Raw genomic sequence first — 24,401 nt, forward strand, 5'->3', positions numbered from 1 at the left:
GACTTACTAAATCCCAAGGCAGAGCTGCTTAAAGCCCAATATCCTAGCCAGGGAAATGGGTGTCATCTGTGATCTGTAATCTGTGAATGCTCGATGGATTTGGGTAGATAGGCGATGCTATTCAGATTGAAAACTAAGAAGAATTACATGAGCCACTATACTGATCATGCTTACATTAACGCCTGGCACAAAAGAAGCTTTAGTGTTGTAAGCCAGGACTTGTGGCCTAGGCCTGAAACTTGAGCTTCCTCCAGAGGCCAAGACTGGAAGAGCAAAGTTTCAAGGCCTGCTTGGGCAATTTGACAAAAAACCTATCTCAAAATCAAAAGGGCCGGAGTTACAGCTGATTGCAGTATGCGCAAGGCCCTGGGTTTTATCCCTCGTCCTGTGAGAATGGAGCTCTCACATAACCACTGTGCTCCCTGATGGGAGGTCATTATTTACCAGGTCTTAGGGAGCTGATAGTAGTAGACTTTACAAATTACAACTCAAACCTCCAGGTCTGGCCCAAAAGAAGTCACCACCGTCTATCACACCCACACATAAGTTTCCCCACAGCCAGATTAGCTGGGATTTAAGGAGCCAAGAATAGCAAGGCTGTGAGCAGCATTGCAAACACCCCACCCCACCCCCCACCAAGGAAGCTAATCAGGGGGTGAAGTCCCACACCTTAGACTAGGAAACTTGAGCCCCTGGTTGAGCAGTCATCCCCTGAAGAGCATAAGGTGTCCTTCCCTTTGCCAGAGGCTCTGGATCTACACGGAGGCTGGAGGGGAAGTAATCTTGTTGCTAATGGATCATTGTAGGCACTCACCTAGAAAGTGAGGCATTTGGTGTGGTCATTCTTCTTACTCTCATGTAAAATGAGTACATATGGGAGCCTTAGATAAGATTATTCATCGAAGAATTTTATTTCAATAATGTAAGAAACTCGGAAGGGAGACCTCTGGCCAGCTCTTCTTTACATCAGTCCGTGGGATAAGTATGGTGTGATTGCTACAAGCCTGAATCCTCTGTAGCCCAAACAACCCTGTTCCCTGGTTTGTTAGGCAGCTTCTGCGGCTGTGATGAAATGCCTGAGAGGAACAACTGAAATGAACAAATTTTATTGTGGCTTCCGGCTTCAGAAGCTCCATGGGTAGCTGGCTCTGTTGCTTTTCCATCTAACCCCACATACTTAACTGCTGTTATATTAAAATGCCCGCAGTGGGCATCTAGAAACAGAATGTGATATGATGGTGGTGTTTGGAAATGATGTTTATAGAAAGGCCGCTGAGTCCTGTAAAGCGAACGCTGTTGGAGAGCTTTTGAGTGACAAAATAGGCATTTATGTTTTTCTTTGTAAGCAAAGGCAGGAACTGTTGTGGATGCAAACTTGTTTCTTTCTTTTCTTTTTTTTATCCCAGGTGTAGGATGTGGGACTGGTTTCAGATTGTCCACAGCAGCAAACTATTTGCCTGGTGCAGGCTCTGAGAAGGACCCTTTGCCAGCTGCAGATAGTTTAAAGCTGAGGACTCTGGAGAGGGAATAAATGCTAGGGCCCAGAGAGAGAGAAGGGGGCTCCAAAAAAGAAGTCTGCTGATGTTCCCGCCTGCTGTTCCTTATTGGGGTTGATGCAGTTTGATGAGAAATTGGAGATATTCTGAAAGGAAGATTGGCCTTGCCCTAATGAACCTGAGAACCCTAACCAGCAGGAAGTAGCTAAAGAGAACTCCGGCCCCTCTCTCCACTAACCTTTCTCTCCTACCCAGTATTGGGGTGTTGGAAGATGGAGAAAGGAGGAAGAGGTATAAGAAACGTAAATAAAATAGTCTAAAAAGTAATGCCAAGGAACTAATTTCTTCAAAGTATGAAAGTATTAGGGTCCTATTACTGGGTTTCCTTCCAAAGCTACCCTGTAGTACATCAAAAGACTACACACCAGGAGGGGAAAGGGTAGATGACCGCAGAGCCCGGTGTGGACATGTCATCGTACTGCCTTTGTCTTTGAGCAGTTCAGCTAACTTCTCCAACTCATTCTTTTATTTTGTGTTTGCCTACAGGTCTATATGTGAACCACGTGTGTCCTTGGTGCCTATGGAGGCGGAAAGAGTACATCTGATCCCCTAGAATTGGAGTTACAGAAAGTTGTGTGCTGCCATGGGGATGCTGGGAATTGAACCTGGGCTCTCTGGAAGGGCATCCAGTGTTCTTGACCACTGAGCCATCCCTTCTCCCCTATGATTCCAACTCTTATGCAAGGTGAGATGGTGCTGCTGCGGAGGACAGATGGAAGGCCCAGAGCCGGCAAGCCCTGCACCTGGAGTTGACCTCATCACAATGTCAGGTGAGTAGCACCCTTAGACAACACTGCCTTCTCAGCACAAGCAGCTCTTAGTGAGACAGCCATCTCACGCCAGATCAGATCTGTTTGCAAGCAACAGAAACCGGCATGTTCTTTGAAGACTGATGAAAGACTTACCTTGAGCAACATGAATCACCTGGCCCTGGAAAGAATGAAGATGTTTGCATCTAGACATTCAGTTCATCCTCTCAAGAAGTCTCAGATCCAAAACAAGGAACAGAATCAGGCAGCCCCTTATTTTGTTAGGACTCACGCACCGTGTTAAATTACAGGACCGACTGCCAGGATACAGGAGGCATTTCCCCACACCTTGATGCTTAGTGCTTTTAAGATTTAAGTTGAATATTGGCCAGTATCCTCCGGAACATATATGAATTCTACTTCCAAACTCAAAGGGGATATCTTTGACCTACAGCTCATCTCCTAAAGATAACCTAGTGGGGTTGTTACAGCCCAGCACTGAACAGCCTGACAGTTTCCACGAAACCAGATAATGATCTGCTGCCTACTTACATGGCTTTAGCAGTGCTGCCTGTGGGTCCAGGCACCCAACCCGTGAGCACAACTTTGCATGGAAAGAAACAGTAGCAATCCTTATCAAGAAGGACCCAGGTTCTGCTCTCAAAAACTACCTTTTTGGTCCCAGTGAGCTGGCCTAGCAGGCAACGGAGCTTGGCTCCAAAGCTCCCAGATCAGATCTCACAAGATAGATGAGAACTTGACTCTACCAAGCTTCTCTTCTGACCCCTCCATGCTGTGCTACAAACACACACACTGGCGGGGGGTGGGGGGTGGGGGGTGGGGGGTGGGAGGAAGAGGGCGAGTGGGAGAGGGAGAGAAATACAAACGTAAATTTTTTTTTCTTTTTTTGAGACAGGGTTTCTCTGTGTAGTTCTGGCTATCCTGGAACTCGGGGATCTGCCTGTCTCTGCCTCCTGAGTGCTGGGATTAAAGTTGTGTGCCACCATACCCAACTTACAAATGTAACAAAAAAAAAAAGCCTGCCTCTTCCCCCAAAGAACTCTTGCCATTAAATGGAGATCCAAGACTCAAGATGCCAGCTAGACAGTCTCATACTAGAATCCAGATCCTGAGATAGAGTTCTGAGCAGCAAAATTCTGAGACCCACAAAATACACACCCACAAAATTTTAAATATTCTTTTTTTTGTTTGTTTGTTTAAATGAGTTAAATTCAGTTATTGTTCCTCAGAACTCACGTGGAATATGCTACTTTGCTCAGCCAGTTGCTGGGGGGGATCCTTTTGAGGAAACAGCTGTCCCTGATAATGTGGCTTGGCAGAGACAATGAAATAAAGATGATGTGAAGTTAGCCACTAAGCCAGTCAAGCACATGGAGAACCAAGGCAACAGGAGGTGAAGTACCCAGTTGCCTTCTTTCTGTTGCTACATTGAGCTGTCTGTCCCTTACATTCCTGCTGCACTCATCACGCTCTTCCATTCAGAAAAGCGTCATTACTGCATAGCTGCCCAAAAGAATACACACAATTTGTCTAACTGTTTTAACCCTATTTTCTTTGGTGTGGTTGAGCCCTATCACACACCTTTAATCCAAGAACTTTGTTTGTTGATTATGGTGTGGTTCGACCAGCCCTAGCACATGCCTTTAATCCAAGAGCTCTATGTATAGCGGATGTAATAAAGTTAGCCCTAGGTCAAGAGGTGGGGCTATAAACCAGATGACAGAGATTAAAGAGCTTGAGGGACTTTTAGTTGGGGACATTTAAGATAGCTTGAAGAAGAAAAAGCTATTCGTTCAAGTGCGGCTTTAGCTTAGGCTTCAGCTCCTCAGCTCCCTGGCTTTTTGGGCTTTGAGCTAGCAAGCCTTTGGCATTGGGTTTTTTTTTTTTTTTGGTTTTTCCATCCAGACCTGAGCTGAGAAGGAAAGTCAGCTGGTTACTTTCTAGCTCTCTGAGCTAGCAGGTTTTCACCCCAGCATCTGGCTCCTGAGTCTTTATTGGTAAATTAGAACAGTTGGGATTTTCCTTCATTAAAACACTATTTAAGTCCATGTATCTTGTGAGATACTCTTCAGCAAGCAGAGGGAAGCTGCCTTCTCCTTTTTTTAAGAAACAGGCTTTCAAAGCCTGGGTGTTTCTCACTGTGCTAACGTCCTGGTTGTGTTCACAAGAGGCCAGTGAGCTAGATAAAGGCAGGATACAAGCCTGCTGCTATTCATGAAAAACATTTGGACATCTTGTAATGCCAGGTTCACGGGACCCTCAGAGACCACCAGGAGGTGACTCGATGCAATTGCAAGAGAGCTTTATTACAAGAACGATTGAACTCGGGACCCAAGTTTCACTGATGCAGCAGTAGAGAAGTGGGACCCCGAGCTCTGAGTGAACAGGACTTTTAAAGGAAAAGTCTGTGATCAGGGGGTTTCCATGACAGCAAGCAGGGAGGCACAAGTCTTGAAGCTAGAGAATTGGGTGAAGTTTAGCAGGGTGGGGAGACCTTTTCTGAGGCACATAATCACAATGGCTAAGGCATATAATCACAATGGCTATTTTTCTAAACCATATCTGAAACATCGGGGAGAATTTTCCCACCCGATTTCCAACCAATTCCCATTGATTATTGACAGGGAGTTTGCCTCTATTTTCTATGAAGCATTTATTCTGTTATATTTTCTGGAGGCTGTTGCTAGGAGAGTTAACTCTATTTTCTGCCAAGTGCACATTCTGTGATATTTCCTGGTACCTGAATTCAGTTCCCAGTCAAGATCTTTATTTCAAAATGGAGTTATTTTCAGGCTAACTTAAGCTCTTCAGTCTCAAACGGCAACCCCATTGTCTGGTTCCACTGCTTCATCCTCTGTGCCTGCACACATGGAGGGTCTTCCTGCTATGTGACAGTTTAAAGTAAGCACACTTACACTCCTCTGCCATATATCACCGAGTGTTTATTATTTCATTATGTGGAACAAGGTCAAGGTAATCTGCTTTTCTGAGAAAAAAAATTAGAGGCAATTATATTTTTCCAACAAAAGCTGGCAAAGCCCATGGAATATCCACACACCAACTCAGGATCTGTGAAAATTATGAAGGCATTTTATGAGTGTGAAAGGATGATGACAAGAATACCCCTGGCCCACATATTCCTGAAAGTACTGATATCACTACTCAGTTACATTCCAGGAACCAGAGAGCTAGCACTGAGGGTTGTCGGAAACTCGCTTAAGCTGAAATGGAAAGCCAATCCTCCAAGGGCAAAGGAAGATTATATAACCTATGGTGCTGTATTTATGTACCTCACCCTCAAATTTCAAGTGTGCCTTCCCTGTGAGCAGGGTGGCCTTCCGCACTGCCTAGATCCTTTCCTCTTATCCAGTGTTCAGGTGAACTTTATTCTTTTCTGAAAGGACACAGCTGGAAAATAATAAAGTCCATAGAGTGCTGCAGCATCAGCAAAAAAGATACAGAAAGGAGGCACTCTGGAGCTTAGAGCTGACTTAGAATCATGGCCTCCAGAACCAAGGTCCCCAGCAATGCTGTCTTCCCAGATAAAGATGTTGCCTCAGCTTTTTGCTTGTCTTCTTCCTCTTGTTCTTCTTCAAGTTTTTTGTTACACAGGTCCACCTGGCAGCATCTGTATCGTACATTTGACAGTTGAAATCGGTCGAGAAGAAACTTGGTATTACAATCACGAAGTCGCCAACACTGATGGTAGTGCTGCCTTCCTGTGGAAAGACACACATATGCTAAGAAGCCACACAGGGGTCAGGGAAGAGACACTCTCCTTCCCTCCTTCAGCCCTCCCCATCTATGGCAGAAGGGAGAGCTGGCCTGGGGTCACAACAGTGGGAAAACTAGCCATGTCCCTCACCAGCTGTCACACTCAGGAGAGCAGGCCCTGAAGCTCATCTAGGCAACAGGGTAGAGCCGGCCCTGGTTCCTGAGGATTGCTGGAGAGCCTGCCCTAGGGTGTGAGAGCAGGAGAGCCATAGGCTGACCAGCTCAGATACATCTCAGGCCAAGACCCAGGGCTTTGACTAGGCCCACCCCAACATCTACTCCATCAATGAACTGCTGAAGTACATGAAGGAGACAGTCCTACAGATCTAAAACTACAAGATCTTCATAACACAAGGCAACAACAGGATAACCAAGAGGAGTCCCTGTAACGTTCCAGTATTGATAGCAGAAGCCAGCCAGAGGCCTCATACCAGACCAACAATGTGTAGTCATAAACATTTGCAAGCAAAGAAGTATAGACAAAAGGGTATGCCGTGGGATGCACTATGACATACTGCAGTTTCCACAAGTTTTTTTTTCCCCCCTCTGTTAGGGGAAAGAGTAAAGGGTAGATACAAAGGGAGTCAGAGATGAGCGGGATTTGAGTATATGGTGTGAAATTCACAAAGTACCAGTAATAATAATAATAATGAGGAGGAGGAAGAGGAGCAGGAGAAACTGCCTCTGCCACATGGGGTGCAGTTCTGAAGCTGCCATTTTGTGTCTTGGAACTTAGCCTATGGGAAGAGAGGTTTGGGCAGAAATGGGCGTCTTAACTGGTAAAGAGAAACAGGCAAGTGATGGTACATCTCCAAATAGAAAATTTTCCTTAAATTAAGGTCTTGTCAGAGCCAGCAGTTATGTTGTGTGTGAGTGGAGGAAAAGTTATAGGCACCTATACTTATATTTAAGAAGGAAACTTGGTGATACCTACTAAGATTCTAAACACATGTTGCCTCTGATCAATCAATTCTACTTTTATCTCGTAGTCAAAGGGACACAAATACCCTTTGTAAAGCAAGAACTTAAAAAACAAAATCTATTCAAGAAATCTGTTTACTGCATAGTGATGGAGAGATAAAGATTATGTCATACCTATAAGAAGGGCTACTATCAAGAAAATGGAATGAATAAAAACCTATTGCATGAAAACACTTCAACAAAAAAGGAGGAGAGTAAAAAATGGAATATCTTAGTACAGGGGGTGGTGGTACTATATATATACATTTTCCAACACTTTGAACACGAGGCCTAGATTTTCAGCTACACTTTGTTTCTGTTTTTGAAACAAACTACCTTTGATTGGTCCTTGCTTAACTGAAAGGGTTGGGTCTCCCCCCCCCCACCACCTTTCTGGGAGCAAATACCTTTGAAGACAGTTTTTATTCTTATTGATTAGAAAAAAAATTTATCTTATATACCAGACCAGACTGAAATGGCCAATGCTCCCTACTATCATTAATCACTAATGTTTATCTGTCTGAGAGCTATAGCCACTAGAAAATAAGGGCATAACTGCTGGCTTCTTACCATTTCCTAAATTCTTTAGTGGAGATTCCATAGTTCAGCCATCTTGCAAAAACAGATGATATGGACTTAACGCATACTATGCTCCTTCCCTTGCTCATAAATGCCTTGTTCTCTGAGGCCACTGTCCTGGGCACCTGCAGGGGCTTCGCAAATGAATAATTTTTCTGTCATTTTTAAAAGTTAAATTTATTACGTATGCAATGTTCTGCCTGCAGGTGAAGGCACCAGATCTCATTACAGATGGTTGTGAGCCACCGTGTTGTTGCTGGGAATTGAACTCAGGACCTTTGGAAGAACAGCCAGTGCTCTTTAACCTCTGAGCTATCTCTCTAGCCTGAATAAATTTTCTTATTAGTCACGTGACATCTAACATTCTCTGAGCTCATCCTGGGTCCCCGCAGGACTAACTACATATGTACTAGATACATAGAGTTAGACAGAAGTATAAATAGTCATTTGGGACAGGCAAAAAGGCCATGGTCAAAGTTTTGACAAATACCCTTTCTTCATCTTTGCACCCCTAGCTGGGGTCCTGGTACATTGGAGGCTTCCAGAAGCCTAGGAGGCAGACACTATTACCGTTAAGAAGCCTAAGTTTTGGATGCATATAAAATTCAAATCCTATGTTGGTTGCCTGGCGTGTTTTCTCATGTCACACAGGAAGACTGCCCCAAGGGTTATGTGAGAAGTGCTGTATTTGTGAAAAGGATATAGAAAATGCTTAGTGACCAGCTGGCATTAACACATAGCAGCCATTACTTGGTGAGCACAAACCGAGTGATATTCAGAGAGGGCCAATGCTTACTTCTCAGGTTTCTCACCCCTCAGGGAACCTAGAGGCTCTTACCAGTTACAGCGATAAGACAGGAATCCATATTAATTGAACAAGTGGTATTCATTTTGCATGAAGAGACTGGATCTATACAGCTGTAGCACCTGAGGCTAACACCTATAATCAGAAAGAAAGACTGTTGGGCTCGGTTAGACCAGCAGTGACGGACATCCTGGCAGACCTCCCCACTGGCAAGTGCAGGGCCAGGTCAGCTTTCTTATGTTTATCTTTGGATTAAAATATTAACAATTTCACATATATATACAATATATTGTAAGCACACTCTCCCTTTTTCCCTCCACCTCCTGCTGAACCATTATGATTGACACAGGAAGTTCATGACTGTTGAGGAAAAGGAACAAGGCAAAAGTAACTCAGCAAGTTGATTTCTTCTTCTTCTTCTTCTTCTTCTTCTTCTTCTTCTTCTTCTTCTCCTCCTCCTCCTCCTCCTCCTCCTCCTTCTCCTCTTCTTCCTCCTTCTTCTCCTCTTCTTCCTCCTCTTTCTCTTCTCCCCCCCCTCTTTTTTTTATTCAAAATGTGTGTGCAAAAATGGGCTAGCTAACAACCTCACCAAAACCATCCCTGTCTTTTACCCCAGTGTAGGAGGTGACAGCCTTTCATCCCATTGGTGGCAACTCAACTTCACAATGTGATGCAATTGGTTAATCCAGCACAAAGGGGAAAGAGCGTGGGGGGGGGGAGCGAGGGGGGTCAGGAAATATAGTCCTTTGTCAGCTAATAGGAAAACAACAACAAAGACATTCCTTATAACAACCAACCAACTACTTCAGAGGAAACAAGGCTGGGGTGGGGGCAGGGTGGGGTCATTGATGCCCTTCACCTTGGGAAGGAAATACCTGTTATGGTTGAACTGGGAACTAATCAGACCATGCTTCCCTCCAGTCACTTATCAGAAGATACTAGCGGCCACCCTACCCCTGTGATTCTGTGACAGGCTCCCCAAGCATACTCCTCACCCCCAGACTTTGGGGAGGAACAGAAAGCGCCCTTCTATCTCCGGCAGCTCTCTTGGTGGAGTTGCTTCTGGATCCCAGCTGCCTGGGGAGTGGTTGAGAGCTTGTCTGAGTTCATGAAGTAAACGCCCTACATGTCTGGATTCTGGGAGAATGACAGTTGTCAAGGAGCTTAGAGAACTCAGTTCTTACTCATTTAGGGAAAGCACCTAAGGTGGATTCTCTATACTTTCCATTCACCTAGATTCCTCGATCCATGCGTCATCTCCTTCCCTAAATTAAAACAGCTTTCCTTGATTTTTCCAAGCCTTGTGAAGTTCCCCCTTCTCCCTTCAAACCCAGCCACACTCTCTGATGTTAAATAAAATATGTTCCAGACCTTTCAATACTATGAACAGCAGCTCTTGGAAAAAAGTTGAAACCTTCACTGAGCTTCTTTGAAGCTGATGAGCTGATCAGAGCTTCAAGGATGGTGTCTAGTTTAGAAGGTCCAGAACCAAATTCCTTTGAGCCCTCTGGGGCCCTCTTTGCCATTTATGGTTCTCCTCTGTACGTGACCAAATGGTTTGAAATGTACAGACCAAAAACTGGTTTCTAACCAACCAGGAAGGCTGTGAATATAGCCAGAGAGCATCTGAGGTTCCCCCTCTAGTTCACTTTAACCTCCCCTACCTAAAATTTTCACCAATGTATTCTAATAGTGTCTTCATTTATGACTTTCTTGGTACTGTTACTACAAAATCTCAAACTGCTTCTGTATTGGAACATTGAATTTAGGCCAACCTAAATTTGTGTTCCAGGGCCACGGTCATTCATATCTGACTCCAGAAGAAACTCTCTCTTATCCTCTTTGAAATGGGATTTCTGTTTTTGCTTTGATAGTAGTACCTAAGACAAAAATTCCAAAAGAAGCTAGCTTAAGTGTTTAAAACAGCAATGTGCCATCATCTTTGCCTTTGGATTGAGAATCTACTTTGGTAATAGGAAGACAACTTACTTTGCCATGATTTATTGAATTCCTTAAATTAGCTGCAGAAAAATGAGCCCAAACACAGAATTATAAGACATAGCCTGTATATTTTGTTTTGTTTTTTAAATCCTCATTAAAGTGACAAAAAATAAATAAATAAAAGAGACTAAGGAAAGTGAGGATTACAAAGGCCTGGGTTGGCACTTACAAAGAACAGTCGTGAAGGCTCCTCAGTGGCTTTACCAATGTTGAGCATGTGCATTTTTGTTTTGTTTTGTTTGTGTTTTGAAACATTATCTTTCTACAAAGCTCTGGCTGTCCTGAAACTCACTATGTAGACTAGGCGGAGCCTGATCTTACAGAGCTCTCTGCCTGCCTCTGCCTCTTCCTCTTGACTGCTAGACTTAAAGGTATGTGCCACCACACCTAACTAGCAGGTAGATGTTTAATGAGAGAATTAAAAAGCTTTAAAACAGTTTAAAAACAGGATGGACCCAGGTGTAAGTGCAGAGAATCCCCACACTTCCAAACCCATCCACCTGAGCTGGATTTGCTGATGTGTAATCCAAGCATTTGAGGCGTGGAAGTTAAGGCCAGTACTGGCCACACAGTGCTGCCCGGACTACAGAGGACCCCCCTCCAGGAAATCAAACAAAAACTCCACCTAACTGTGCATCTAAGAAGCACCCTCCTAACCTTCAGCTGGAAGGTGATAAGCTGCAATAGAAATTACTGAGAGAATGAACTAACAATCCCATAGTTTTTTTTTTTTTTAACAAGCAAAAACAGACTCAACTACATTGTACATTTGTAGGTTTATAGTACTTGGTATGAAAAGACATTTTCAAAGGTTAAAAAAAAATCTCTTCACAAATTAGAATTTTCAGATAAACATGTACAACTAATTAATTCCATGATGAAGAACACTAATTCTGAAACCAGAAGCAAGATGTTATCCTCCTAAAAAAAAATTATCCCACTCAGTAGCAGATAGACATTATACACTGATAAACGGTTATCACATTGTGGATTCTGTGGATCAAAATTTTGTAGAAATTCATTTTGTCTCTTGTTATTTATATGAGTCTGCAGAGTGCACTTGATTTTCACCTCCTGATATGTAAAGCCTAAATTGCTATCGGGCCCTTTAGAGAAAAAGTCTAATGATTCTGAAAATACACTATTATCATCGAATTGCTTCCTGCCAGGACAGACCCAAGACCAGAAGTACAAACAAACAACACAACACACAGGAATACACTAAGTTCTTGTGGAGTGGGCAGCCCATTCACGGCAGAAACATTAAGCCCTGGTTCCCTAACTCAAAAACAGAAAAACAACTAGTTATGATTTACTGTTGAAAGCGAAGAGTCAGGTTTTTACTGGCTTATTTTTCCTTCTTCAGTTTTATAGCGTGAAGACAAAGTAAATATGAATTGTAGTCAGTATATATGAGGAGAAGCTGGGGCAAGGGTCAGAAAGGAATCTTGTCCTGTGTCTGTGCACCTATAGTCTAGGCCCTCCACAGAACTGTTGTGAAGAGCAGGCTCAGGTAGTGTCATCTGTAAAAATAAGTAAAAGAATAAGTAAGAAGAAAAAAGAAGTAAAAGTAAGTCACATGATACATTTCTCAGTGACAGAGCTGAGACTCATACCCAGCCCATCAGCTCTCAAACTAAAGACTGGTTTAGCCAAGATATTTTCTAACTTCATTGGCTTGGGAAAGTAAACAGTGAAAGACTATAAGAGAAACAGGTCGGCTGAGTGGGCAGTGATGGTGCATGCCTTTAACCCCAGCGCTCAGGAGGCAGAGGCAGGTGGATCTCTGAGTTCTAGGACAGCCTGGTCTACTAAGTGAGTTCTAGGACAGCCAGGGCTACACAGAGAGACCCTGTCTCAAAAACCAGGGAGAGAGAGAAAACAGGCTATACATCAAAATGGTTGCTGCTGAGCCAGGACAGGGGAGGGGCTTAACCCTCTGGGCCACTTCTCTCGCCCTAGTTCCTGGAAAGAGTTATCCTACTCTAACTGCTGTAAAAATTGAAAACCCTGTACTGCTTGATTTGCTTTATTACAAAGGATCAAATGTTATTTCTTGCCTTTGACACACTGGCTTATGACCAGGAAAATTCTTCTGAAAGCTTCCTAGGGTCTCAGGCAATGGCAACGAAACAAACAAACAACAACAGAAACCTTTCAGTCTCTCTAGCCTCTTTCTTTCTCCTCTGCCTTTTTAGCTTCACACTCAAATTCTCTGAGCAAAGGGACTGACTGTATTCCACACCTGTTACAGGGTGGCTGAGGCTTGCTCCCCAGACAGCTGCAGATGTTTGGGTGAGCTATTGTCACGACAGGAAATGCAGCAGGAAGAAGAATTACGAATGAAACGTGATGTTACAGAGGTGGACCCCCTTTACAGCCCTCCACAACTAGAGTTAGCAAAAGCAGACAAAAGAGGTGAGCAAGGAAAGAAGTCGTGAGAGGGAGGATGGAGGATGCCTCCCCCCCCCCCCCGGGAAGTGATTTTTGCTTCCATTCTCTCCGATGACCGCTTACAGAATGTTTGGGTAGGACCAAAGGAGATGGGTGATCTGGCACAGTTCCTGATATTTAAGCAGTCAGGGGATGCCAGCTACCAACACTCCAACACCACAGAAGCTTTCCACTTTCTACTGCTCGTTGTGTTGTTGTCTCTTTCTGCCCCAACCCCTGTCCTCCTCGCTCCACCCCCAAAAGCCAGCCATGGCTTGGATGTTGTAAGACTGTGACATGGACAGAAAAACAACACTTGATCTTTGTAATAACACAAAGTGGGTATTCCCAGTGTCACAGAAGAGTGAGGAGAGCTTTCTGCAGAAGCCAGAGGAAGGGTGCCCGGTAGACCGGGCGTGGCCTGCACTTTGATGCTCTAATAATTCTGGGAGTTATCGCATGCTCTCAGAGTCTCCTGTGTTGTTTCCTAAGTGCAATAACCCCTTTGGGCTTCAACTTCGTCATTTTTAAAAAGGACACAAGTGCACAATCTGCTACATTTACATGAGGGTTAGATGAGTGAACACATGTGAAATGCTTAGACTAAAGATAGGCACGCCCAGGTGTAAGCTTTAGTTTATTTAGCTGCTGCTGCTACCATCGTGACCGTCATCTTGGTGGCACAGAAAAATGGTGTGGTGGAAGGGCAGAGCTCAGAAGGCTGACCTCACGGTGGAACCAGCCTAGACGGACAGCTGCTGCTCCTTTCTTCTGTAAAGGGAACAACCATGTTCCTCACTGAGAGTCTGGATGTAAATCCCTAGCCCCAGGAGCCTGGCTTCTAATAGGAAGGCAGGCTCCATTTTCACTTCCTCAAGGGAGCTGAGAGATCTCAGGTTGTCAGATTCAGAAATGACAGAAAGCCACACCCTTCATATCAGAGACGCCGTGAAACCTTCCCGCGTTGAGACCTGTAAGAAGGCGACCTCACTTTACCTACCTTATCGTAGTTCCTGCTACTTGCTGTCTGTCTGTATATCCATGGCATTAATAACCCTAATAAACTCTTACCCAAAAGGGCAGCCCACCCGCTGCCCCCCTTACAGGCCACACCTGAGAGCTTTCAAAAATGACTTGCCTGGCATTCTAAGGATGACATCTGCTGGAATCCCAAAGCAGTACGTGGTGGGGCAAGAGAGAAACTTGATCTCCACCCCTGTTAAAACACACACACACACACACACACACACACACCCCCCACAGTTCTGTAAGCCAGGATGGGCTTTAGCTCAGGCAGGCACCCCATGGAAGGCCAAGCGTCACAACTGTCTCACGAGCAGGCTCTGGAGCACTCCAGACTCCCAGAGGCCTGAAAAAAGTAGCATCATGGCCAATCTAGCAGGTATGGGTCACGTACCTGTGGAACAGAGAACAGCCAGAAGAAGCAGGAGTGGGATGAGTTGCCTCTGAGCGCCCATTGTGCCTGTCCACCAAATCTGGAATGAACAAGAGTTGTCACTGACCTACGATACCTTCCAGTTATTTCCCAAACCACAAGCTAGAATTCAAGGAGGTCTGGGGAAAAGCCCAGAAGGCTAACAGAACAGGCAAGGGACTTCCACTGGGGTAGGGTACATAAACTAAGGGCAGTTCTTAGTAGGGCTGTGAGGATCTCCTCATTCTTCAAGACCTCAGCCAGGCGAAGAATCGTTCAGCTTAGGTAGAAGTGCAGCTCTGCAGGAGTCAAAGGCTTGGACAGGAACTCCACCCGACCCACCTCTGACCCTCAATAGCCACATACCCCTTAAAAACTGGGTCAGCAGTTTTTAAGAGAGAACTTAAAGAGAAGAAGAAGAAGAATGGAGAGAAGGCTCAGCAGTTAAGAGCACTGTCTGCTCTTCCAGAGGTCCTGAGTTCAACTCCCAGCAACCACATGGTGGCTCACAACCATCTATAATGAGATCTGGCGCCCTCTTCTGGCCTGCAGGTGTACATGTACCTACAGAACATTGTATACATAATAAATAAATCTTGAAAAACAAAACAAAACACAAACTTTACTCGATAAACTCCAGTGTTCATGGCCACACAGGGAATAAATCTATCCTTCCCTGAGCCAGGGGTGGCATGGGATCCCTGCAAAGTCCTAGGTCTCTGAGATCTAGGTAGAATGTAGACATGCCACACACCTTTAATCCCTCTGGCTGGAACACAGACACGCTCTTAGTACACACCTTTAATCCCAGACAGTGGAGGTGAAGTTGGTTGGCAGAACAAAGTAGCCATGTTTGAAAGTGATGACTAATTGAGCAGTCCAAGTGACAAATTAGAGGAAAATTTGACAGAATGAGACAGAGATAAGAGACTCACCAGAAGGGACAGGAAAAAGAGGACTTAGAGCAGTGCTGAGGGGGAGAGGGACAAGGCAGCTTTACCAGGACAGCTGTACAGAGACAGATTGCAGAGAGAGAATACGCTAGACAGAAGACAGGTGAAGACAGAACAAGCCAGAGAATGAGAGGGAGCCAGAAGATTAGAACATATTGCAAAGTTAGTATGAGCAAGTCACTCAGAAACCGAGAGAAGCCAGCTTGAATCAGTCCACTTAGAGAGGAGGAGCTTGAGCCACAACAGTCTAGTTGAATCAGCCAGGCAGAGTTCAGAAAGAGATGGAAAGGGTAGGATTATTCAGCAGTAAATCTCAGAGACTAAGCATATCTGAGGCCTAGCTCAGACTGTACAGAGGCTAGAAGCTTCCAGGACTAGGTCTAGGTTAGCAGACAAAAGCAGTAAGCCTCAGAGACAATTATTTGAGGCAAATAAAAATTTCTTTTTACACATCATTTCTTTAGCTTTAGTTCTCATGGCCCTGCCCAAGCTTCTGGGTGAGCTGGGGTGCCCTTTCCCTAGGCCAGACCACTAAGTAAAGAGTCTAAGGAAGCCTCTAGAATGCACCGGAAATCATGGACAGCCAACCCTGTGGGTAGACAGAGGCTCTGCTGTCTCGTTTCAGCGTCCCTTCACTTTAAGGAAGGCTAAATTTGTAATTAGTCCTCACTACATAAATGAAAGGTGGAGGGCTGGAGAGATGGCCCGGAAGTTAAGGGCAGTGGCTGTTCCTCCAGAGGACCTGGGTTCAAGTCCCAGCACCTACACGGCAGCTCACAACTCTCTGTAACTTCAATTCCAGAGGATCTGACACCCTCACACCAATACCTAAAAAAATCATAAAAAAAAAATAAATAAATGAAAGGTTGGTAGTAACAAGCAACCAACCTTCTCAGGGGAGAAGGCAAGTGTGGAAATGCCTGGAACTTTCCTTTTTCACTCAATTTAAAAAAAAAACAAAACCCAAAAACAAACAAACAAACAAACAAACAAAAACAACATCAAGGCACAGAAGCTTTCAAACTTTCCTACGTGCCAAGTTTCGGCCGTAGATTTAAGAAGTGTCACAACCCTCCCGTAAACCTTGGGACCCGCCCTGAAACAGCGAAGTGACAAATCCTTTAAGCCACAGGCCAAGACTCAGGTCTGGCAGAGAGGGGGAGTTTGTGGTGGGAAAAGCCACCTATGTCTTCAGTGTTAGAAATTTGAAGTTCTGGGTGTGTTATCAGCCTCAGTCTTTGAAGGAAGTCTGCTGACCAAGGTCAGGGAAAGAGTGAGAAACTAAAATGGTACTGTGTACACAGTCCATTGAGTTCTGCTGAGCCGTCACGGACAAACAGGGCTTTACAAGTGAGGTACCACCTATTCCTCAGGGTCCTGCCAGTTTCCTGCTTGTTACTCATGCTAGGCGGATCCTGAGTACAAAAGATGACTTATAGACTCGCATTAGGCAGGATTTGGGATACAGAAAAGTACTGCAAGGGAGCAAAGCGAGAAAGAGTGCTAACCAGAGGTCCTCAAATGCCTGGACCAGCTGGGTCAGGCATCGTTGTTAGGGGAGGGAAGGTGGTCCTGCATCTCAAAAGGCACTGATCAGGTCAGCAGGAGCTTTCAACAACAGGAAACCTCCGTGGGAACATACACAATTCCTTCCCCAGATCTGCTCTGTGATGAGGAGGTGACAAGAACGGGAAGGAATGAAACAGAGATCTGTAAAGGGCGGGGAATCCGAGTCTAGTTTTGGGTTCTCCAAAGTCTTGATTAGTTCTTGTGTTGTTCTGGCCTCTTACTCGCTGTGTGCTACTTCTGACCGCCATTCTTGTGCAACCTGTTACATGTCTGCAACACTATGTAGCCAAAGGCGGTGCCCTAAAGAAGAGGAGGAGGAGGAGGAGGAGGAGGAACTGCTACTACCGCTGAGACTAAGAAGTCACAGGGTCCCCGGGAGTAAGAAACCAGGCTTTAGTGGGAAGAGTGAGGTTGGCCACCCTTAGCATCAGGGACTAGATGAGCTGAGGAGATCTCAGCCCCTAACTTAATGTAGCCCTCAGATTCCGAGTTTGCTTCCTCTGCAAACTGGTTGCCACCAGCAGTATCTTCTAATAATAATAATATGTTTAGAAAAGCAAGTCATTGGGCCTTCTGGACAGGCCTTGTCAATGGTGCCGGGTTTAGGTGGATTGGCAGTACTTCCTTGATCTTTCCTACAGTTTAACTGCAGGAAGTTTTTGGTTGAGTTTTTATTTTGTGAATTCTGAAATGGAGTTACTAGAATACAGATGACAATCTGTGACTATTAAAAAGGAAAGGTGCAATGTGCAAATTTTCCTGTGGTTTCTGATTATTAAAATAATACGTTATACAAGTGCATTACAAAATGCACTTGGCAAAAAGTAAAGGATCAGGAAGAATGAATGATTTATAGCTTAACTGTTACTGTTGACCTTGCAAGGCATTCACAGTGCAGCTTCCTTCAAGCCAATGGCTTTCCGATTTCCAGCTCCCCACATATAGGCATTCTACCCCTGGAAGTTTTTAAGTCAGTCGTGGCCTTTTCCTGGCATCGCTGCACAAGGCCGTTTCCCTCCTCTAAAGCCTCTGGTTCTCCTGCAGCACTGAGGTAGCAGCAGAGAGTTTGTTCCTAGGAACTACTCTAACCAGTCTGCTGCAGGCCAAGGAATATTTAGTTTTTCCAAAGAACATACCACTGATTAATCTTCAAAGACGATAATCAAGACAAGGCTTTCTCTTCTGCACACAGACTTACTTATTAGAAACAGCTCTTGGCAGGCCTGGAGCTGCACACCTTTAGTCCCAGCACTTGGGAGGCAGAGGCAGGGGGATCTCTGAGTTTGAGGTCAGCCTGATCTATAGAGTGGGCTCTGGACCACGTGCTTGAAGTCAGCCTTAGGCAGTAGGAACATTAACCTGCTTCTAAAGTGCTGTCTTTAATCCTGTACTTAAAGAGAAAGTCCTGTTGCGAAAACACTGACCCAAAGAGCAAAACTTTAGGGCTGTGCATGTCCATGGCAAGATGAGTCTATGACGGGGCTGCTCCATGCCATGGAGTTAGACAGCTTTGAAAAGAAACAGGTGCAGAAACCTTCTCGCAAGGAATGAAGAGAAAAAACCAGTTTCAAATGTGACTACAGGGCTGATAATATAGCTCAACTAACTGAAGTTTGCTGACCTACAAGGTCTACAGAGATGTGATAGCTACAACAGGGGGAAAAAAAAGCTATCATTGTATTACTTTTCCCTTAAAAAGTGTACACACACATACACACCTAACAATAAAGTGTTTCTAATACATTAATTTTTCTGAACATTTTGGAATGTGTTCATTAACAGGGTGTTAAAATTATGAGTTGTTTGTTTATATATAGTTTTTTAACAAGCAGAAAAAGCAATAATTATTTTGTATACACTCACGCATATGTACATATATGTGCATATATGTTTATACATGTACATGTATATATGTATGTATGTGTATATATATATATATATAATACACACACTAGCTCTCTGAACTGGCTACTTGAGATAATGTTCCATACTTACATATATGTGTGTTTATGATGTATGTATAGACTCCTATGTTTGGTCTGAACACAGTTACTTAATCATTCTCCTGTATTTGTGAATGATGACGCTTGGGTAATATTCTAATAACCCTAAAAAGTGACACCATATTTTAATACCAATTTGTCTCCAATATATACAACCTCAAAACAGCCAAATCCTTTGTTTCGGTTCTTAATTTGTAAAATGTTTAATAATCATTTTCTATCAGAATAAAATATAAAAATAAGTCTTCAGCAGGGCCTGCTACCACAGGCCTATTATCTCAGCTGCTTGGGAGGCTCAGACAGGAAGATCACAAGTTCAAAGCCTGCCTGAACTAGAGTGAGTTCAAAGTCAGTGTGAGACCTTAGCAAGACCTTAGCTCAAAAATTTAAACAACCACCACCAAAACAAACAAAACACACACACGAAAAACAAAACAAAACAAAAAAAACCCAAAAAACATTTTTTATTGCTATTTATTACAATTTATTCACTTTGTATCCTGGCTGTAGACACCTCCCTCATCTCCTCCCTGTCTCCCCTTCCTCCCTCTTCTTCCTCTATGCCCCTCCCCTAGTCCACTTCCCTTCCATCTGACCCTAGTTTATCAGGTCTCATCAGGAGTAGCTGCAATGTCATCCTCTGTGGCCTGGTAAGGCTGCTCCCCGCTCAGCGGGAGGTGGTCAAAGAGCCAGCCACTGAGTTCATGTCAGAAACAGTCTCTGGTCCCCTTACTAGGGTATCTACTTGGGAGACTGAGCTACCTATGGGCTATATCCATGGCCCTTGGCTGGAGCATCAGCTTCTGCAGCACCCCCCTGCCCAGGCCCAAGTTTATGAAAACATTTTTTAAGGGCTAAGGATATATCTGCAGGAGAATTCGTGCCTGGCATGTCATACATGAGATGTGAGATCAGAGACCCTGGATTCAATCCAGTAAACACACACACACAGAATCACGCACTGGGCTCCACCCTTGTCTGAGTAGGCCTAGTCCAAATCACAACAGTATGCACTGTTCAGTTCCCAAGTGCTGCAGATGTTCCTGGAGACACTCTGAGAACCAGTGGTCGCAGTGACCCAGCCCAAGGGTTCAAAGTGACTCTCCCAGCAGGGGTGTAAACTGAGCTGTTAGTGTTAATGAAATAATTAGAAGTGTCTTGTTCTTCAGGGCTCATAGGTGTTACATTACTTGATGCAACTTGTTACTAAACACAAGCCATCAGGCTTGATAGCTAGTTAACTTCTGTTTGGGAGGCAAACATTCCAGCCTGAGGCTAGGCAGCATTCCTGGCATAACAATGTAGTTGATTTACAATAAGAGCAAAAGGGAAAAGTAACCTCTCCTTGCACTTAAGCAACTGAGAGCAAAGGAGAACTAGTTACAAGGCAGCAGCTACAAGCAGGCAGAGTATGCCTTTCCCATAAAAACGTCCAGACCCTGGGTCTAAAACTGGGGAGTTAAAAGACCCAGTTGCCCCAGTGTAATCAGAGAGTCCTCAGCAAGGAGAGGAAGGGCTCAGAACCTGTCAGACATTGGCAAACAAGCAGAGGCAAGAGACGGAGAGAACAATTTAAGCTCATCTTAATACTGCTAATTTTGAGGACAGCAAGAATGTTGGCCACAGCATACTCTAGAAGCTAAGAATGCGCCTTAACCGACACCTCTCAAGGAAATCAGATCTGGGTTCTCCATTCTTAAATGAGTAACCCTCAGGGCCTCCATCTCCATGCTAGCTCAGTATGTGGTTCCTTGTCAGACTCCAGGTAGATGAAAAAAACTAAGATAATTTGTGTTGTAAGCTAATTTTTTATTTATTTGTCAGCGATTAAAAAATATATAAAGCCAAGAATGATGGCATGTGCCTGTAGTCCCAGCTACATGGGTGGTCGAAGGAGGAAGATCACATGAACTCGAGGGTCAATAAAACTATACTCTAATCCAAACAAAAATAAGAACAAAACTCCCAAACTTGCTCTAACCAGCAACCTCACTACCGGGAAATGGCGGGACAGCATAAACATAGATGGAGATTATGATTCAGCTTCCAAAAGAAATGAAGCTAAGAAAAAAACAAAACAAAACTGCATGAGATTCTCCCTCCTTCCCCTTTTCTGTCTCTGACTGAGCCTCCTGGAGCTCTGCCATTGAGTCACACCCCAAGTCAGACTGAAGATTTTTAACACCAGCAGTTTCCACAGGATTCAGACACCTTCAGCCCTCAATGAAGTTGCTGCCCCAGGGAGCTTGGGGCTATTTTAAGGCTAAGCATGTTATAAGAAAAATAAAGTTGCAACATTATCTTTTTATAGGAAGTTCAGAGGGGGCCAGAGAGATGAAATTACCTGCCCCAAGACAACAGGATAGTCACAAAATCACATTGGATGCATCTTGCTTGTACTCATCAAGGTCAGAACTAGGTGGCTTAACCCTTCTAAGTGTTGGAAGTCTCATGGCCCTGTGTTTGTATTACAAGCTTGAACATGCAACAAACACCCAAAAGTATTTACTCACTGCAAAGCAGTAATTACACCAGCAACTAGGGACAAAGAGCGGAACACCAACTGGACAGAGAAGCCCCTCCCAGCCACCTGGTGGTTCTGATAAGCGCCCCGGAGCTCCTGAAATCCCACGGGTCTGCAGCTTCACCTACCATGGCCTCCCTCTCCTTGCAACTTATTTCAGGGCCCCAAATCCCTGAGTCATCCCGGTATCCCCACCCTAAAATCCACTGATCCTTTTTTGTTTTGTTTTTATTTTTTTCAATCCCCCCAGTGAAATGGAAGGCTTTTTCTTTATAGCCAAATACATGCCAATTTTTTTTCAGCATGTTTGGTGCATAATGAGGCGATTGTTAGCCTCCCTAGAATGTTAAAGGCAAATGTGGTGGCCCTGAGGTGACTGTCCTTAACCGCTGTTTCCCACACTCCCAGAGGCCAGCCTGAGCTTTGAGCCACCTCAGTGCTCGCCATCAGCTTGTGAAACAAGGCCTTTCTCTTTAAATAGGTTGTTGAATAGCTTGCTTTTCGACTCCCTTCGAACGAAAACAAAGGGCACTCGCGACCTAACGTTCTTTCCCAAGTCTGCCCTCAGGCTGAAGGGTGCTCAGGCCCATGCAACAAAGATACCTGCTAGAGCGGTTCTAAATTTGGAGCTCGGCGAGGAAAGACGCAGCGAGGCTGAGGTTACTCCTCCGCTCCCATGAGATGTCCTTCTCTGGGAGGCTGGGGCTTCTGCGGAGTCAGGAGCTGAGGGAATGCCGAGCCCCGCGACGCTTGAGTAGGAAACAGAGCGCCGGCATTTGGCAGCGGCCCGTGACAGGTTGTCCGTCACTGGAATAAAGAAGGCCGCGGAGGCGGCTGCATCGGGAGCGCCAGTGTGCTTGGGTTCAGCCCCGTCCTCCGGACAGCTAAGACTCCGCTGGCCACTCCCCAAAACAGGTGGCCACACCCCTCCCAGCCTCCATTCTGAGTCACAGCCTTTGCTGCAGGCAGAGAGACCTTGGCAACGAGGACTAGACTATCAAAACCCAGGGAACAGAAAACACGTGCGTTTCCCTCTGATTCCTTAACACAAACTACGGAACCCTAAAAGACTTCTGATTTTCCTTTTTTAAAAAATTACTCTCCAAAATGTTTTTTTGTGCCCGTGTTTGCTAATGCCCAGAGCTCTCTCTTGGCCCATCGTGGCTCTTTTCAGGCCCGTGCAGCGGTGACTTGCTCCTGCTCTCAGGTTCCAACAACCTCCAAAAGCTCTTCGGACGTAGCTGTAGCTGCCTTGTGTTTTGTTTGGAACCAAGACGGAACCGTGTCGTGCGTTTGAAAGCGTGTGTGGACTGGTCAGAGACAGGAAGTACCGCGTAGACCTTCACAGGAAGATGTAATACGAAGCTGCCATTTATCATTTGGAAAGAGTCACATCCGGTAAGGAAGCAACAAGAATAACAGTTTTAAAAGAATAAGCATTCCAAGATGACCCGTCCCGCAGGTCTGCCAACGGAGATCCTGAATGGGGGAGTGGGAATGAAAAAGGGGGACAAGGGCGCGAGAAATGAAGACCAAGACAGGATCTCTGATCAGTCTCCATTTATTCGAGTTTTCCATACAACTATATAGGCAGAAGCAGAAGGAATGTAATTGCCTTTGGCAGGGTTACTAAGTGACTAGAAATCACCGGATGGCCCACCAAGATGTGCTAATAACGGTAATTTGGAAAGTTCCTCAGAAGAGTTACTTAGGAAGCCCTGAGGGAGAGGAGGATTTAAGCTATTTCAGGAAGATGATCTTATCGAAAGCTCCAGGTCAGCCAGGAATGCACTATTGTATCCGGGTAGTAAGTAGTCCGGTCAAGCCAGATGCCAAAATTTAGGGGGCAGCAAGGTGCCCGAAGGCCCCGACATCAAGAGGCTGATCTCCTAGGGGAACAGGAAAGCTGTGGCGTCTCAGGTCTGTTCTATGCCGAGCTGGAAAGGGAAGCAAGCACGAGATAAAATCCAAGTTAGGCCATCAGCCTGGATGGAGGAAGGGGAACAATGATCCAGTTGGTTTTTAAAAAGTCTTTCTGTCCTCAGCAATAGGAAGCACATTTTCATTTCGTTGTGGGGTTATTTTGCTTGTTTGCCGCTCTCCACCCCCCTCACCCCGGTGGTATCTATTCCTCCAACACATAGCCCATTTTCCCTGGCACGAGGTAGGTCTCCCTATCTGCCATATCCTAAATAGCAAAGGAGGCGGGGACATCCACTCTTCCTCAGACCATCAACAATTACAGACACCAAGCTTCAATCCTCGTTGTAGACGTGCACAAGACATCTTCAAAAGAAACAGGAAGAGGGAGGGAATAACCACATAGGACCCCTACATGAAAAATCCAGTACCCCTTAAAGTAGGTCATCTCCCCAATGAGGCTTTTTCTCTATTCTGGAAATTTATAAGGTTTACCAATAAGGAAATTCTTTGATGGAGTGCTGCTGAAATTTCTTCCCCGTTCTTCTAAAGTCTCAACAAAGAACCTAAGGTACAATCTCACCAAAGTTCACAATGAGGAACCTATGAGTTTATTCAGGTTTTTGTTTTTTCAGAGCACAGGGTTTTGTTTTTTTAACAGGAGCACAAGTGCTCCTTCTCTCAAGGCCACACTGGAAAGTTATTACTTAGCAGAGATGGTGTCTTTCCCTCACACACAGAGGGGCCCCCTGCTCTAGCCTTCCCAAGCTTGACTAGTCTAGCCCCTCCCTGAAGCCAAATGCTGGGTAGTCAGGTCGGGCTCTGTGACCCTCCCCACTTCTCACAGCAGGCAATTGAACTAAGATGGAAGCAGTTTGACGTGGAGGATAGTCCTGTACAACAGGGGGGTGAGGTGGGGTGTCGAGGGAGTGAAACCATACTCACTTTCTTGCAGGGAAAATCATAAAGCCTTGGGTGTGTGCCTCTTGTCATGATTCTCTGATGAGTTCCAGGATCAGGCACTCCCCAGATCCCGGCTTTCCTCTATGCAAATGTGACTCTGAGTCAGGACTTCTTAGATGTTAGAGTGTGTCTGCACACTATGATGGTTTACATGCC

The 24,401-nt window shown here is 44.9% G+C and overlaps 1 protein-coding gene across 1 annotated transcript; it reads right to left on the reverse strand.

Annotated features, from left to right (window-relative positions):
- Positions 1 to 5,248: 5,248 nt before the first annotated feature.
- On the reverse strand, positions 5,249 to 22,572 carry Cd59 (CD59 molecule (CD59 blood group)). Its single transcript, XM_021650800.2, has 4 exons — positions 21,966 to 22,572; positions 14,296 to 14,374; positions 8,478 to 8,579; positions 5,249 to 6,045 (listed from the first exon to the last, which is right to left on the reverse strand). The coding sequence occupies exons 2-4, from the start codon at positions 14,354 to 14,356 to the stop codon at positions 5,807 to 5,809; spliced, it is 402 nt and encodes a 133-aa protein (XP_021506475.1). The 5' UTR covers positions 14,357 to 14,374; positions 21,966 to 22,572; the 3' UTR covers positions 5,249 to 5,806.
- Between the last annotated feature and the right edge of the window lie 1,829 nt (positions 22,573 to 24,401).

This window comes from Meriones unguiculatus, chromosome 18 (assembly GCF_030254825.1).
Source record: "Meriones unguiculatus strain TT.TT164.6M chromosome 18, Bangor_MerUng_6.1, whole genome shotgun sequence".
Lineage (NCBI taxonomy): Eukaryota > Metazoa > Chordata > Mammalia > Rodentia > Muridae > Meriones > Meriones unguiculatus.

Bases quoted from the DNA above. Each gene is read 5' to 3' on its own strand.
- Cd59 (XM_021650800.2), bottom strand. From the start codon at position 14,356: ATGGGCGCTCAGAGGCAACTCATCCCACTCCTGCTTCTTCTGGCTGTT. The intron at 8,580-14,295 runs GTACGTGACCCA...TTCTGATTATAG, and splicing joins GGCTGTTCTCTGTTCCACAG to GTGTTAGCCTCAGGTGCTAC. The intron at 6,046-8,477 runs GTAAGAGCCTCT...GTCTTTCCACAG, and splicing joins CTGTCTTATCGCTGTAACTG to GAAGGCAGCACTACCATCAG.